The following is a 17,423-nucleotide window of genomic DNA, read 5'->3' as shown; positions in this document are numbered from 1 at the left end:
TAGTGTAAATAAATAGAATAATTACCTAAGTTTAGTAATAATTTAATAGTGTATTTAAGTTCAATAATAATTAGTGTAAATAAATAGTTTTCGTCTTAGAAGTTAATTTTGTTAAACCTACGAACATTACACTATTTATTAAAGGCCGATTATTTTTCATTAATAACAATCTCGAAAAATAAACAAAATAACAAATAAAACCTTCTATCAAAAACGACATCGTTAAATCTTTAAGAACTTCAAGAAAAAAATATTGCACACTTTAAGTTTTAAAATCTTTGCTATCTATTTGCTTAAGTTTATGATTCAGACTTTTTAGGAACATTAAGAAGATTATGTTATTTTCTTAAAATTACAAAAATGTCTTGTAAAAGAAATGAAATTGCCTTTTAATACTACAGGATTCATGAGATCAACCAAAACAAATTTTGCAGTGAAACAAATGTTGATCACTGTTTTTATATGTTTTACTGCACACTACGTAATCATCACTATTTTTTTTGTTTTGGAGTTTGCTTTGAACAACTTTTTTTCTTATTCTAGCTAATACGGTAGAGTTAGACGAATTGGAAACATCTTACAGTACGGAATTTTCTTGATTTATTTTTGATTTTCCGGTTTTATGGACTGAAATAGTAATTTTCCTAATATTAATTTTTTTTGCATTACCCTCTTTCTCTTCTAGTTTTTCCTATTTGGGAGTGTCAGTTACGATTGCAAACGACATTATTCTATTATTGCGTGTTTTGTCTCAGCTTTGCCCTAGAACAGTGGTTCCTAACCTTTTTAATATTGTTACCTCTATGACCTAATAAGAAAACTGATTTTACCCTGACCTTAAAATGTAATTAATACAAACAACACAATCAAATCTTTAATAATTACAAATTGCACATCAGTCTTGCAATTTTATATACCTAAACAATAAATTAAGCAAAAATAGTTAGTGTAATGGTTGGTACTACTTTGCATTTTTCAATTTTTTTTATGTTAGCTTTAATTTCGCTTAAAGCGCATCCTAAGTCATGTTCAAAATTAGAAGGATTCTGGTCTTTGTCTTCAGTGTAACCACAGTTGAAAAATCACTCTCACATCTACAGGTGGGTGGTAAAAGGTATTGGCATTTTTAAAGGTCTGTTAGCTAAAGCAGGATATTCGGCACCATTTTTACACCAAAATGTGCTAAGATCATAATTTTGAAATTCTACTCTGCAAGTAGTATTCTGTCGTAGTCCAAGATATTCCACTTTGGCCGCTACATCTTTGTTTTAAATAATGTTATCATTCGTAGTAAATCGTCTTAATATCCAAGAACTGGACCGACGATTATCGGTTTATTCCTGTTTCGTCGCCTGCCCTTTAAACCTACACATTGGTGTAATTAATAATTCTTGTTTTGCCTCTCTAAATCTGTTTACCGTAATTAATAAAAATTTTTGGTCATACTTCTCTACCGCATGATATTAACGATGAGGAGACAAACATTATAATAACGTTGAAAGTTAATTATTTGTTGTGATTATTGGATAGGTATATTTATAATTGCACAGAATAATTAGATGCCTTGTAGGCAGTTGAGATAAGCAAGCAAATGTTAGGTAATTATTACGAATATCACCCACCCCCCACCCCCAGAGGGTGCGTCATGTATTGTCAGTTCATACATAGAAAACCAACATCTTTTATTTACATCATTACTTTAGTAATAAAATCTAAACCTTAGTCTTTAACATTAATAATTTCTTCACTGTATACTTGCGGTATAGGTGCATTCTCTTTCATCGCCCTCTTTTTTGTTTTGTTGATGCATACCTCAACTTCGTTTTTTGCAATGTCCGGTTCACACGTATGGTCACTGCTTCTAAGTACAGTTGTTGTCTTTCCGTCGGTAGTAATGCTTCCAGGGCACTTACGCGTACAACACGTCCACCTTTTATTTTGGCTCTTTTGAACTTTATTTAGAGTAAACCTATACCCCAGATACAAAATCACTGGCTTTCCTCTTTTATTCCACAATCTTCATGGTTGTTAAAATTTCAATATTATGCACAGGCGGTTGTTGTTTCATTAAGTAATAAGTATGTACTTACTTAACATAATAATCTACCCGAAGCAGGTAATTATATATTATACCTACTTATTAAAGCTACTTGTGGTGGGGTGGCACTCTTTAATCACCCCTTTTATTGGCCGAGTCGACGAAATGGGAAAGGTTAGAAGCCAGGTAGAAATGATTTAGGTTTGCGGCGACAAAACAGGAATTTACCCGATTATGCATATCCGGAGAATATTGCTTCAGTGAGTTTATTGCTGCAGATAAATGCCGAACCACAGAATTTTCAAATGTTTTCTTGTTTGGTTCAATATTTACCAATTGTGCATACAGTTGTATAATCATCGACACATCCATAATTTTATATTTTTACTATCTAGGTCTTAATTATTAGGTTCTTTGTTACCCCCACAGAATAATTGATTTACCCTCAGGTTCGGAATCACTGGCCTAGAAAATGGGCTTATCATCGCAACCGTAGAGGTAGAGATTAAAACGGGAGATGATCTGATATTCTGGTTTGTTGCAATCTCATTTTCTTCGCGTGCTTCAAGTGGTTTTGTAAAAAAAAAATAGCATAATTTATTCATAAAATATATATATATATGTTATATGTGACTTTGACAGTGATAGCAGTGAAATAAAAAGCGCAGTGAATAGTGATATANGGTATATATATATGTTATATGTGACTATTTCTGTATACATAAGATATCACCATCTCCTGACAAACCCTTAAGTGTCTAATATATTTATCTCTCAACACTGTCTTATCTACTGCTGCGGATATAAGTATGTCTGGCAGGGTATTTTACCCTCAGTTGTCTGTTACCACTTGAATAATCAATATTTCTTTCTGAGATTGTTTATTGCAAATCAGAAGTTTTTAACTTAAATAAGTTGATTTTGACAATTATCAAACGATAGGACTTGGTAAGACACTCCGAGCAAATAGTTTAATATAGAGAAGTTGTTAAACAATTTAAATAAGTTCTATTATTAAACGTATTGGAAAGCCGACTCGAAACTATCCACTTAATCAGCATAAGTGTGGCAAACTTGTGGTGGATTAGTTCTGTCAAACAAATTCTTGTTTATCTCTATCGAAACACTGAGATATAACATATAAACACACTTCAAAATAACAACAATATCAAAACTTTTGCGGCTCAGCTTTTACGCAGCTATAAGGCCAAATATATGCACAAACTTAGTCCACAATCCATGCACCTTTATTTTTTTACAATAAAATACCAAAACAGAACTTAAATGGAGCAAAATACTTACCTTTTAGTGCTAAAAGCTTTGACTCGATGTACTGGCTTCTGTTAGTTTCGACGAACTGTCAAACATTTGTGGGTGATGGGAAACTAGTGTTGCCACTTAAAAACAATATCATCAACCAAATTCGTTCCTAAACTACCGAAATAATGTAAGTGGCTCTTTCAAACTCTGGCTCCTTCATGCCACTTCTCCCCAACTATGTAACAGTACGTCTCTCTTTTAATTCAAATCAGCGTAAATTAGGAGACTTTACCAATTAGCATTAATACGTTTCTACTCCTTGGAACGAAAACTTCAAAAAAATCCGGAGATACAACCAGAATATCGTAATTTTATGGACGAATATTAAAGATTAGGTCACATGTCAAACATAGTATCAGATACAACTTCAACTCAATCAGGTTTTTATCTACTTCATCATGCGGTTATCAACCATACGAGCCTTACAACAAAGTTAATAAGTTCGAAAACGAATACAGGCTTTTCACTTAACGATGCACTGAAGGTAGGTCCAAATATTCAGGGTGATGTTTTTCTTTTGTTAACTAGATTTAGAACTCATACGTATGTTATAACAACTGACATAGAAAAGATGTTTAGGCAAAGAAATGTACACAGTTCTGATGCTATTTATCAAAAAATATTATGAGGATAATAGTTTTTGATGGAATCGGTAATCTGTTTATACAAATACATATAAATGTCAACCTAAATTTATTGCATACAGTAAAAGAAAAAAAGAAGAAAACACCTATTTGTATATGATGAAATAAATACTATTGTTACAATAAAGTCTGCCGTTTATCCTTCGTAATTAAACGCTCTTTTGTTTTTTTGCAACCAACTTTCGATTCCTTCTTCTAAATCTTTAGTTGAACAATTTGATGTTGCTGCATTTAGTCCAGCAGCATCTCTAGAATAGAAACATATTAATGGTTTTTAAAAAATATTAGTAACTTATGATTAATCATATCTAAATTTACTAAATTTACTTGTTTTGTTCTTCGCAACCAAGTTTCGATTCTTCCTCTAAATCTTTAGTTGAACAATTTGATGCTGCCGCATTTAGTCCAGCAGCATCCCTAGAATAGTGTTTTGTGCAGTCGTGAGATAAAAAATTATCCGGAGACCACTCGGAAGTTGTGTTACTGAACTCCCGTTCTACTAGAATGTTTTAAATAAAACTAGTAGCGAAATTGGGTTGATGTTTTTATTGAGAATGTTTCTTACATACTAACTAACAAAATTAAATTTACTTGAATTTTTTGAATTAAAATAATTGTATAAAATATAGATAATTATTAGCACTTAGCACAAATAGAAACATATTATTTTTAAAAAAATATTAGTAACTCATGTGTTACGGAGCGTGGCTCGCTTGGCGAAAGAAAAATAAAAAACTTATGTATCTTCCGTCGGTGTACTGCTTCACCACATAGATTGTTCGGTAAGAACAACCAAAGAACTCGAAGGACCAGCGTATGTCCGATTAATAAGTTGCATATCACTTAATACATTTATTAATCCTATACATACACATGACAATTTAATTACAAAAATGAATTGAATTTGAAAACGATTGGTTTGATGGATGTGCTATGACTCAAAAATCTGAACTGTTCTGTCTTTTTGTATCTGAAAACTATTTCTCCCACTTGTATCACTTTTGTTTATGGAATTTTCCCTGCTCACTACCCCCAATGTCACTGATCACGTACACCAAAAGGTTCGTAGTTAGGTAGCACACAATGGTGTTATACTTTAGGGAAAAACCAAACTACAAGAATACAACGCAGATGCACTGCAAATGTACCGAAGGCGGCATTTAGACTAATTCAAAGAAGTCCTCAGGTATAAAGTTTTAATACCATGATTAATCATATCAAAATTTACTTGATGGACACTTATTTATCTGTTTTTCTCAAGTTTTCTTTTTAAGAAAAATGAATTTCATTCATAATCGCTTCGGGAAATCCTACAATCTGGTGGGTCCTGGCAACGCACCAATAATGACTATCATACGACTATTGACTAATCTAATTAATATTAGTGGAATGGTAATGGACTTTGGACTGTTACCACTGTTACGATTTAACAATGCAACGGGCAAATGCAAATTCTTCAGCACCGTTTTATAAAACCGTGTTGTAATGTAATAACGTCAGTGATACTAACGCCATAACGCCATAATATAATATATACATACATATGTACCCACATTCTAGCAGTGCATAATTTACTAATAATTTTATAATATGTATAGGTACCTGATGTCTGCTAATATCCACTGGATATGCGATGCACGTTCTATAAAGACACCTGTACATCTATGCCTGTATATCCACAGGTATTGTGTATTGTATGGAAGGTTATTTCAGAATATTTCTTAAACGATTAAATGAAGTCAGTTTAATTTTAATACTAAATTAAATATCTAAAAATACGATCAATGAAATAAAATAGCCACAGTTATGCGAAATCTCCCTCTACCATCTGATTAGGTGTAGTTGTTATTTTTGTGTAAAATGTAATAATCTACCTTTATTTTAATCTAGTTAATTTAACGTATCTACATAATATTTTAGAAGTAAAGTATAGTACAGGCCTGACGCTGGAAGCTGGCGGAAATTTTAAAATGGCGTGGATGCGCGGTGGCAAAAGTAGGCAGTTTTAGGTATAACGATAGCAGCCCTCTTTCTTAAGTATTCCTATCAGGGGCGTAGATTAAATATTTAAAAATAGGGACCAGTGAGCAAGTAATAGACAGACAAACAGAAGAACTAATTGTTGATGATGGTGACAGTGATAGAGATTCCCATGATGACAGTGAATATGAAAACTAACTATTAAACAAAAGCAATAGGTTTATTTTTTCTTTTTGGTAAGTTATGTTTCTACATTATTTTCTAGTACGCTACTGTCCTATCTGTATTAATACTATAACTTACACCTACTGAAAGTTTATTTGTGTATCGGTTCCAAGTGACTTACCCAAACAGGTCATAAATGGGCAAGTACCTGCGCAACCGCTCGCCAGCTTCCTTCGTCAGACCTATACCTACGCTGTTTTTAATTTTCCTCGTGAAGTTTTGACATAAAAATTTTACAATGGAAATAAAATCTAATGGGTTTTCAGGCGTGCTTGTGCCAAAATGTTTTGGAGTACTTTATTTGGATTTCTATTTTATCTAATAAATAAGTACTAAATACTTTCACGTATTTGCAGACCCCTAGCCAAAGGAGACGATGCTCCTTCCCCAATAACTGCCTCAGTTGGCTTTTTCAACTTGTGTTCTTAATATGAAAAAAAGTTAACTTCCTTCGTAATTTTGTGTAATAACGTCTGTGGGTAAAACAGCTTGAGAAACTCGAAGAGCATTCGTGTGTACGAATTATAATAAGATTACAAAAGGGCATGGGGATCATAAAAGTAATAGCGGTCCTCAGTTCGGTGTTTACTGAACTTTAGCAGGTAGCAGAGGTTACCATCACAGTATCAGCAGTATTAACAAGAAATCGGACTACTGGTCAACATTTCGACTTAAACGCCCCATGGTAAGTGAGTTACTATGATACATCAATAGCAGTTTGAAGGAATAAAAAAATAGGATTCACAAAACACCGGAAACGAAGACTTCCGGCAAAAAAATTGATAACTGTGAATTCAATGCAGCGAGCTTTGATATACTTAAATATGTTTTCATCATTATCATAAGGTCGTCAGTCCTAAGACTGGTTGGACATGTACCTCCACTCTTTCCTATTCTGAGCTAAACTTCGCATTTCTCTAAAACTAGAACAACCCGCATCCTTAACTATTTGCGAACAGTAAACTAACCTAGGTCTATCCCTACCCCTCCCAACTCCTGCTTCTGACTCTAACATGTCTCTGACTAGACCTTCATGCCCGAAAATATGTTTTACAGATAATAATTTTTAAGCGTTTAAGACAAAGTTACAGACTTTTACCAGATAAACTCTAAATGGTTGTAGAACGTTTGGATCCGCTGTATCCACTGATCACATGTTTGAATAAAAAGCACTTCTTCGTAGTTATTTAGAGATATTATTTGATGGTTCTCAGTACGTAGTATAGGTGGCAGCACACATGATAATAATAAGATAAATGAATTAATCGTATGATTACAAGTAATCATGGATTATAATTTTGTTCCGTATTAGTTCATATTAATTATCCATTTTTGAAATTTGTAATACATAAAAATACAATATTTACTAATAGTTTGAGTAAAAATTTTTAGGATTATGCAAAAAAAAAATAATTGCAAGGTATTTTTTCAAATTTCAAAATTTAGTAATTTTTAAATGGCTGTAACTAGTCTTTTTGTAAAGATAATCATGCTTTGTCTTAGAGTTTTGTAAAGCTCAAAGACTCAAGAATATGAAACGGTTTTTTGGAAAAAATTGCGTAAATTATGTGTAAATTCAATTTAAAACAAAAAAGAAGTTTTCCTGTGTTAATTAAATGGGAAACTAAAATAAAAATAGCTACCCCTTAGATTTAAGCTATGGGGCTCATGTTGGCGAGGATTTTTTTTACATCAAATAGAAACATTTGAGGGGGTAAGAGTAAAAAAAAAAGTTAAAAATTTTGTTTGAAGCACCCTAATGTACAGCATGATGAAGGTAGCTGCTAAATATAAAATAGCTATTGAAGAAGCTTTGTCAGCTAATATTTACAGCGAGCTTGTCGATGACATCGAACTAAAAAGACTATTTTACTTAAAATAGTTAAAAATTCGGCCTGGTTCTTTATGAAAGAGGAGAGAGTTGATGCGCTAATGTTGATAAATATCGAAAACGACCTCTTCGATGCTTTTGACCTAAACAATATGGTGAATTTATGGACGAAATTTAAACACAGACAAATTCGAGTAAGTCTTTCGGGTTCAATTCCCGGGGAGGGTGTGATAGCAAGAACAAAAATTTTTTCCTCTTTAACGTGAGGTAATCCGTAGTGGGATGAAGTTAAGTTGATTTAACATTAATGTTTGAAAATTATTTTTTCTTTATAAATGCATGTTTTTGCTCGCGCGTGTGTAAAACTTTATTTGGAAAATTAATTTGCAACCGTTGATTAAGTGGTTGCGCCCCCCTTCACTCCAAATGATTCTATTTGTCCTACTTAGGCACGTTCAGATTCAGTTCTCACAAAATTTACCTGCATATTCGTATTTGAACCAATGCACGTATTGTTTATAACGCGAAGAAACGAGCTCTGCATTTTAAATGATTTTCATTGTGGATTAAACGAGGTGGCGACAAGGGATGTTTGTTGAATAGTAATAGTTACTATGAAATTTATAAGAAATATAAGCATCCTCATGAATTTTTAAAAGTTATATTTTCATACAGGTTTTATTTATCCGGTCTTAGATAAATTTAAATACTAGCTTCTATAGAATAAAGTTGTTATATTGTTTTATTACAAACTAGCTTACGTGATATTGCTGAAGATTTATATTTAGTATATACAGGGTGTTATTATTAGTCAAATGTGCACTTGTAATAATAAATTATAATTGTCAACCTGTTTTTGACATAAATTTTCAAAAAGTCTTTATATCTCCAAAACTATCAAGATTTCTGGCACATATTTTTTAATAAAAGGGTCTTTAATTTTACCACAGAACTGAAATATTTAATAAAATACTTCCAAAGTTGGGTAACTGCCAGCGAAAAGTGGACACCCTGTAGATTCACGGATAATTCTGGGAAGTGCACAATAAAAATTGAGATAACTGATACTAAACAGTTTTACCTAAAACGAATAAAAATGTCGCTATATAGAAAGGGATCTTAGATGGGACACCCTGTATAGTATATGTACCTATACAACTGGCATGTCTCACTTTGTAAGGTAGTTATTAAGAGGAGCCGTTACCGAATGTTGTAGTAATGGTCAAAAGGCCGCTAGTGTCAATGTCAAGTCTTTGTACATATTCGTAATTTCATTACGCTTATTCCGACTGGAATTTACCTCGGACATAAGCAGTGAATAAACAGGTATAAATATACAATACTTCAAATAAATATTTAAAAAATTTGATATTCTAAAATATGCTATTTTTTATTCACATTTGTCTTTATTTAATGCATGATTTCACTTTTGAAGTGAAGAATTATTTTTTATTGTACAATTACTAGCATTTTCAAAATAAAAAAAAATTTCTAAAAAGTTTAGGTTAGGTTAAATAAATAGGTATGTATTAATAAATGAGTTAAAAATGGAAAATATGTTATAACAATAAATAAGTAATATCGCAAATTTAATGTACTAGTAAGAATTTATTAAAACTTTACTACTCTACGTACAGGTACATACGCCTCGGCTTTGTTAAGCCTATTCCAAGAGTACAGACTAAATATTGTAAATGTGTATTCTTGAAAAAGGCCTCATAAACCGAAAACTACTTATTTGTTTTGAATTTTCGTCGAAATATCAAAAATTTTATTTATTTGTTGTTTTTCCATGTAATACTATAGGACTAAAAATATTTTTTGAAAATTTATTTGTGAGAAAACTATGTATTCTTAGTAAACCAACACTTCTTTCATAGATTTTGATTTTTTCAAGTACCTCGAAGTTCATAATCTATGGATTGGAAACGAGTTCCTGAATGATGTTATCTAATTATTTAATATATTATAAATCCTAACATTGTCTTCCAAGTATCTCGTACCTATTTTAAAATTTATATAATGGTGAAACAAAAAAATATGTTTGTCCTAACCTAATTTATTAAATATGTCATTGAAAATAAAAAGAATTTATTAGCTCTAGTTTAAATTGGTTCATCATTACCGTAAGGTCGTCATTGCTAAGACTGGTTGGACAGGCACCACCCACTCTTTTCTATCCTGAGCTATCTTCGCATCTCCTTAAAAACAACCCACATTCTTAACCATTTACGAAAAGTAATCTAATTTAGGTTTACCTCTACTGCTAACACCCGTTTCTGCCTCTAATATGTCTCTGACTAGACATTCATGCCTGAAAAGGTGTCCTACCAATCTATCTCGTTTATTTTCTATTGACTTCCATCGAGTCATCTATTCTATTCTTTGGAATACCTCTTCATTTCTAACCTTCTCTATTCCGGTATCCTCATCGTTAGCCTGTAACACCACATTTTAAACGCTTCTAACTTTCTTCTTTTTATTGAAGGCGACTTGACCCTGCGTTATCCTCTGCTTTGAATCCGTAGTGCTCCTTCCGTCCTGACTTATCTAACTGTCTAGATACCTAAAATTAGACACTTCTTCAAATTTGTCATTTCCTACCTTTATATTCGCTCTTTCCCTACTTTTTCTTCACTTGCATACCAGTATCATTGTTTTTCTTTTATTTTATTTATATTTATCCCCACAGTTGTATTGTCTTTAATGATTTTGAGTGTTTTCGATATATAGATGAAAAAGTGTATATTCTTGGCTGACTTCCTTCCTGATATTTATTTCCATACGTTGCAGCTCTTCTGCCTCTGTAATTCATCCCTACATTTTTAAGTATATTAAACATCTTGTCCCATTTAACATTGTCCAAAGTTTTTTCTTAATATACAAATCCTATCTACGCACTCTTTTCTTTTTCTATCGTTTTCTTTAATGTTACCCGTAAAGCTAGAATGAGCTCCTGCGTTTCTCTATTTCTTCTAAAACCAAATTGATCTTTCCCTAATAGTTCTCTCGTCCTTTCTTTCATTTTCCTCTATACAATTTTAGTTATGATTTTTAACGGATGGGAAGTTCTACTTGTTCTAAATGTTTTGCACCTATCCGCGCCTCTGTTTTCAGGTACAGTTACAACCACGTTCCGTTTATTATCCTCTGGGACTTTTCTCGTCTTGTAAATGTAACTAGCTTAAACATACGATCTCTAACGTCTTGTCCTGCATGTTGTAGAATTTTATCCTATATTATATCTATGCCTGGGGCCTTATTATTTTTTAAATTCTTCTCTCATTTTGGGATAACCTAGCTCACCTGTCTCCACACTACCTTCCTTCTCTCCTAACTCATGGCCTGCGTATTGGTTCTGTAAATATTCTTTCCACTTATCTGCCTATTCCTCATTTTTTATCAAAATGGCCCCTACCTCGTTTGTTATATTATTACTACTGTACCCTAGTTCTCTAAAATTCCTTTTGATTATATTATAAGCCTCATACGTTTTACTTACTTTTCTTCTACATCTGTTCACCTCATATCGATCCAGTGTTCCTTAGCTACCCTACATTTTCTAATTATTTCCCACTTTATAGCCTTATAACTTTCTGCCCTTCTTCATCTGTCCCGTTTTTGTATTTCCGCATTTCTTCTATTAATCCTACAGTCTCGTTCGTTATCCTATGTTTCCTACTTTCGTTTTTAGTACAGTCACCGAAGGTTTTCACCTCCGATTTCGTTGAACCTTCATCGATTTTCATGAAAGGTGAGAAATTAGGGGATACCTCAAGAAACAAAAGTGACATAGTGCCAACTTGCGCTTTTACCCTGGGGGTGGATGCCACCCCTTCTCGGGGATGGAAATTATTTTATGAAAAATAACCCCAGAAATCGATAGAGGAACCGATTGTAAGCAACATTTCGTATATAGAGTTAATAAAATAAATCAATACTTTTTTAGTTATTAAAGATCAAGATTTTGATTTTTCGCGAAAAAAACTTCATGTTTTAAAGCGGTTTTTCATAAATAACTCAAAAACTATAAGATTTTACAAAAAAGTTGTCATTACCAAAATTGAAGAGAACAAAAAACTCCTTCCTTAAAAAACCTTTTAATATTAATTCAAAGTGAGCTATAAGTAATTGAACGTATACTTTTTTCCGGCGAGTATTCAAATCTAAACATTTAAGCTTAAAACGATGCATTTTATAAAATATACTTACTAAACACTTTTCAAACTACTCAGAAATACCTATCAGATGAGCTGCATAAGAAGTTGATACCATCAAAATTAAGCAAGTTATGATGAAAATAAAAGGACCCTTCCGAATTTTTTAGGAAAAAGTGAAAAAAGAAACCTACGCCGTTTATACAAAAATTAAAATTTATAGTAATCCCTATAAAACATTCTTTATTTTAACATAAGTAATGACTTGATCACAAGATCTTGCTATTGCACCGTCTTTATCTGTACCTATTTCTGCGTTGAAGTCTCCTACAACGATTAGGTTTTCCTGCCCTTTCACTAAACTTAACACTTCTGTATCTGCATAAATCCCATCTACGTCTTCATAATTGTAAGTTTTTACTTTAACTATCCTTTCGCTTTTTTATAAATAAGTTTCTACACTCTGCCCTGCTTTGCTAAGCATTACAATCCCCACTCCCAGAAGTCTTCGTGCCAACGGATTTCAGTAATGCCTACATATCTAATTCTAGTCTATTCTTCTTAACTTTCAAATTTTCTAATTTACCTACTTGCCTCATTGCCCTTACATTCTACGCTCCGACTTGTGAAATATTACACCTTCCCATATTGCAGTTATTGATGATATTTCCCGAGGTAGCCCCCGCTCGGACATCCGGATGGTGGACTAGTTTACGTCTGGAGTGCTTCAACCCATAGGACGTCATCATTTAATTTGTGTAGTACATTTTACTCGGGATCATAATGTGGTGGTTTGCCGTTTACTGCGTTGACGTTTCCTACAACTATTAGCTTTTCCTGTCCTTTCACTAAACTTAACACGTCTTCTATATCTGCATAAACCCCTTCTACGTCTTCATCACGGTAAAATGATGTAGGCATGTAGACCTGCACTAATAGCGTTTTTACCGGCTTCGAGTTTAATTTAACCATAACTATCCTATCGCTTTTCTGTAAATAACTTTCTACACTCTGCCCTACTTTCATACGCATTACAATTCCTACCCCCGAGTTACCTTCCACCGGTCCTGTATGTATCATTCTAAAGTCTCCACTCCAGAAGTCTCCAACTTCGGGCCAACGGACTTCACTAATGCCTACTATATCTAATTCTAATCTACTCATCTCTACTTTTAAATTTTCCAATTTCCCTACTTGCCTCATTGTCCTAACATTCCACCCTCCGACTCGTGAAATATTGCACCTAACCCTATTGCACTTATTGGTGACATCCCCCGAGATAGTCCCCGCCCGGACATCCGAAATGGGGACTAGTTTACGTCAGGAATGCTTTACCCCAGAGGACGTCATCATTTAATTTCAGTAGTTGAACGTTTTACTCGGGATCATAATGTGGTGGTTTCCCGTTGCCTTCCACATCGCAGTATTGTGCATCAGAGTGCCATACCGATCTTCGTGATCTCTGCCACCCTGAGTACTGAAAGAGCTGCTGCCCTCTTTCAGGGACTTGTCTTAGTCTGGTTTCTCTTTAAGAACCTCCCCCATTATGGTTCTACTTATAGTCCGGCTCCCTAAATCATTGAAACTCGAAAACCAATCCACCCACTTTAGTTTGTATAAGAGCTTCGTCAAGGTTCAAGTCCCGTCGTATCGGTTAAATTGATTGTGTGAAAATATTTTTTAGTTAGCTCGTTCAGTATTTTATCAAAGCGGCTTCTTGTGACGAAACATTTTTTTTTTTTTTATGTTTTCGTGGAAGAGGGGAAATCTTCAGAAGACACCCAGCCGTCCGTACGACTGGGTAGTGTCGGATTCCCGAGGAAGAAGTCCTCGGACCTACCGACTAAAACCCCTCTACCTCAGGCCGTTTTAGGACCAACTAGGGTCCTCTTCAGCCGTGACGAAACATTTACAGTTACTGATATGGCATCATCCCCATTATGAGCTCACTGTAAAGTAAGCATAAACTACGCGTTAGATTATGTTGTTTACGCTAACGCTACTTACTGTTAGATGGCGACTTAAGTAAATTGAAAAGAATATTTTCTTTTTAAAAATTTATTTCAGCATTAGAACCGACATAAATCTATCACTAGACTGACTTACTTTCTAAATTTTTGATATTTTATATTTTGAATTTATCTATTTCTAAATAGAGACTATCTTAACAATATGGATATCTTAATTTAATAATTATTAAGAATAAACATAATAGGCTAATAGAATCGATATCAAGAATACACAAACAATATAATTATATTTGCAAAGCATATCATATCTGAAAGGATGCAGATTATTTACTATCGTCTAACATAATAGGCTAATAGAATCGATATCAAGAATACACAAACAATATAATTACATTTGCGAAGCATATCATATCTGAAAGGATGCAGATTATTAACTATCGTCTAATAAGTTTGTCAAGTATGTAACTGGCGTACTAGATTCTCAGTTATTGATCATTTACTGGAGTGATCGTTATACAAATAGAGATCATACAGCATATTAGTCTTTGATCTACATTAAACCAGTGTTATACATTTCTAAAAAGTATATGTTAATGAAATAGAAGTGTCTGCTTGTAATGTCGAAGTAATTGCCTTTTTTATACGGTTATTGTATGATTTAATAAAACACAAGACTCTAAGTATTTTGGTTGTTTGTCTGTCCGTAATTTAACAAATTCTAGCAAAATTGGTTTCTTCTATGAGAAAGTCATTTTAAAATTTACCAAAAGCATCTCGAACGAGCTGTCACTGAATATAACAACTATACACTTTTGGTTAACCAAAATGTCCAATATTAAGGATAGTGGTTGTTGAAACAGATGGTACGTAAACTTCATGATTGTGACTGTTAACTACGTGACAAGCCCGCTATTTTAAAAAATCGTGATAACTAATAATAAACAAATAAAAACCATTTTGTGGTGTCTATTATGTTTTGTGTTGTGTAGTGTTAGTATCAGAAAAAACGTCGGTTGCGGGTTGTATGTCGATAAACTTTTCAGAGTTTTAGTTACATTTTTGCTTTCAAATTTAAAATTATTTAGACTTCACTTCTTGCTTAGGTAAATAATATACATACATTCTACTTTTCATATACTTTAGCCATTTCGCTCATTTTACAATTTCATTAGTTAATATTATATTTATACATGCAGGGGTATATAGTTTTTATTCAGTGATATTGGCTATAATTTTAGCAAATAAAAACTCAAATAGGTTGGCGTACCTTGGGAAGATGGCAAAGGGAGCCATGGGCCTTGAGTGGCGCAAATGTAAGGGCTACAAAATTGTTTCTTGGTATTAAATAGAATCAGGTCTGTCCCGCAATAATGTTAAATATTCCAATTTCTTAGTATTTGTATCAGTTTTTAATAATTTGTATCATGTAGCGAGACATTATTAGAGCATGGATTTTTGTGCACATGAGATAGATATGTGTATAAATATGTCACATTTTTCTCAAAAATATGTTGAATATATGCTTCGTTTTTACCAAGTATGCATTTTTATGCACTTTATTTTTGATGAATTTTGCTCACTGGAAATCATGGAATTATGCAGAGTACTTCTTTTTTTTCAAAATTAGTTGTGGATGTTTTTTTTATCCACACAAATATAAGACTGTAACTCACTATAGGCTTTCTGAGTTAAATCTAGGTTCACCTTTGCACTATCGGAAGGCAAATATAACTAAACTACTAATTTGCTGGTCCGCCATAAGCGAATGTGCACCGCACGCTGGTGGCGCGGTAAAGTCTCATCATTGTACAATTGTACGGATGTTATTTAAAAATATTAGAAGTTTAGACAAAAGAATTGAGTTTGGAATTATATACATCTATACCGATTCGGTTGCTAAGTTATTTTTAGCAAGTAAGAAGGTAACAAATTAATGTTTTGAAATCTTACAGGTACCTAAAACCTGATCATATATATATACAATACGTGCCCTAGATATTCTACCTCCCTATGGCACAACCTACTTTAGGTTTAACAAACTCTTAATTAACGATCGCTGAAGGAAGAAGTGGAACAGTTGAATAATAGATCGGAAGTGTTAGTAGTTTTGAAAATAAATTTTAACGAAGATTAAAAGGGTGGAGCTAGAAGTATTTTAACTAAAGTAGGGATTGAATCAGAAGAGAATGAAATTTGGAAAGAGTGATTAGATGAAATACTAAGAAACAGATTTCGCTCCAATGTACCTAGAAACCAAATATTAAAATGCAATTAAGAAGCAATAAGAATTATACACCTCATGCTGTTAGTAAACGAAATTAAAATGTTAAGGGATTAGTGGAAAGTACAAGTAGTAAAGTAATTTCTAGAGAGAATAATAGAAAGGTACAGATACAAAAGGTTTTGAGAAGATACATTTGAAAGGATATTTACATAATAACAATAGGAAATATTTACATTAGAAAGAATTGAATTATACATTACAATGTTGAATTGGGAAGAAATATCAAAGATATATAAAAAGTGATTACATATCCTAACAAAAATATATTTGGATAATGAAAATTTGACTTGGAGGCCGTCTGGAAACTTGACACGTCTTCCTGAACGTGTACAAGGCGGGACTGTTGGCGATTTTGCATCTGGACTACTATCTGTAGGTGGCTGTTCCGGTGTTCCATACCGTCCCGGCGTCTTCCTGTCACCATAATCTGTCATAATGTAAGCGGGTTTTAGCCTATCCACCGAAACGACAACGTGACGTCCACGAACATCGATCGTGAACGTTTTGGTGCGCCTCTCAACTACCTTGAAGGGTCCTTCGTAAGGCTGCTGGAGTAACGCCTTCGGTCCACCGCGGCGGAGAAAGACACTTTCTGCGGTAGCCAAACTTTTGAACACGAAGGTCGCTTTTGTTCCATGGTTGGATCCTTCGACGGGACGCAAACGCTGTATGTGTTGGCGTAAGGCTTGCACATAGGTTTCGGGATTGCTTATGGAAGTGGCTGGGGTTAAAAACTCTCCTGGTATTTTGAGTGGTTCTCCATATACCATCTCTGCCGCTGAGGACTGTAAGTCGTCTTTTCAGGCCGCTCGAATTCCAAGTAAAACTGCTGGAAGTACTTCCGTCCAACTGGAATTGGCATGGCACATAATTGCACCTTTTAACTGCCGATGCAATCGCTCGACGAGACCGTTAGCCTGTGGATGGTATGCTGTGGTTCTAAAATGGTCCGTACCGGTTAGGATATTGAGTTC

General features: G+C 33.6%; 1 protein-coding gene across 1 annotated transcript in view; it reads right to left on the bottom strand.

Annotated features, from left to right (window-relative positions):
* LOC108740318 (serine/threonine-protein kinase SIK2-like) overlaps positions 1-17,219 on the bottom strand; it is a 56,782-nt gene extending 39,563 nt beyond the window's left edge. Inside the window, exon 1 of the mRNA XM_025973655.1 lies at positions 16,849-17,219. Coding sequence (XP_025829440.1) covers positions 16,849-17,219 — 371 coding nt within the window. The remainder of the gene's footprint in view (positions 1-16,848) is intronic.
* Between the last annotated feature and the right edge of the window lie 204 nt (positions 17,220-17,423).

Source organism: Agrilus planipennis, unplaced genomic scaffold (assembly GCF_000699045.2).
Source record: "Agrilus planipennis isolate EAB-ADULT unplaced genomic scaffold, Apla_2.0 scaffold58, whole genome shotgun sequence".
Taxonomy (NCBI): domain Eukaryota; kingdom Metazoa; phylum Arthropoda; class Insecta; order Coleoptera; family Buprestidae; genus Agrilus; species Agrilus planipennis.
Note: the sequence above shows the minus strand (reverse complement) of the source record. Positions and strands in the feature narration are given on the sequence as shown.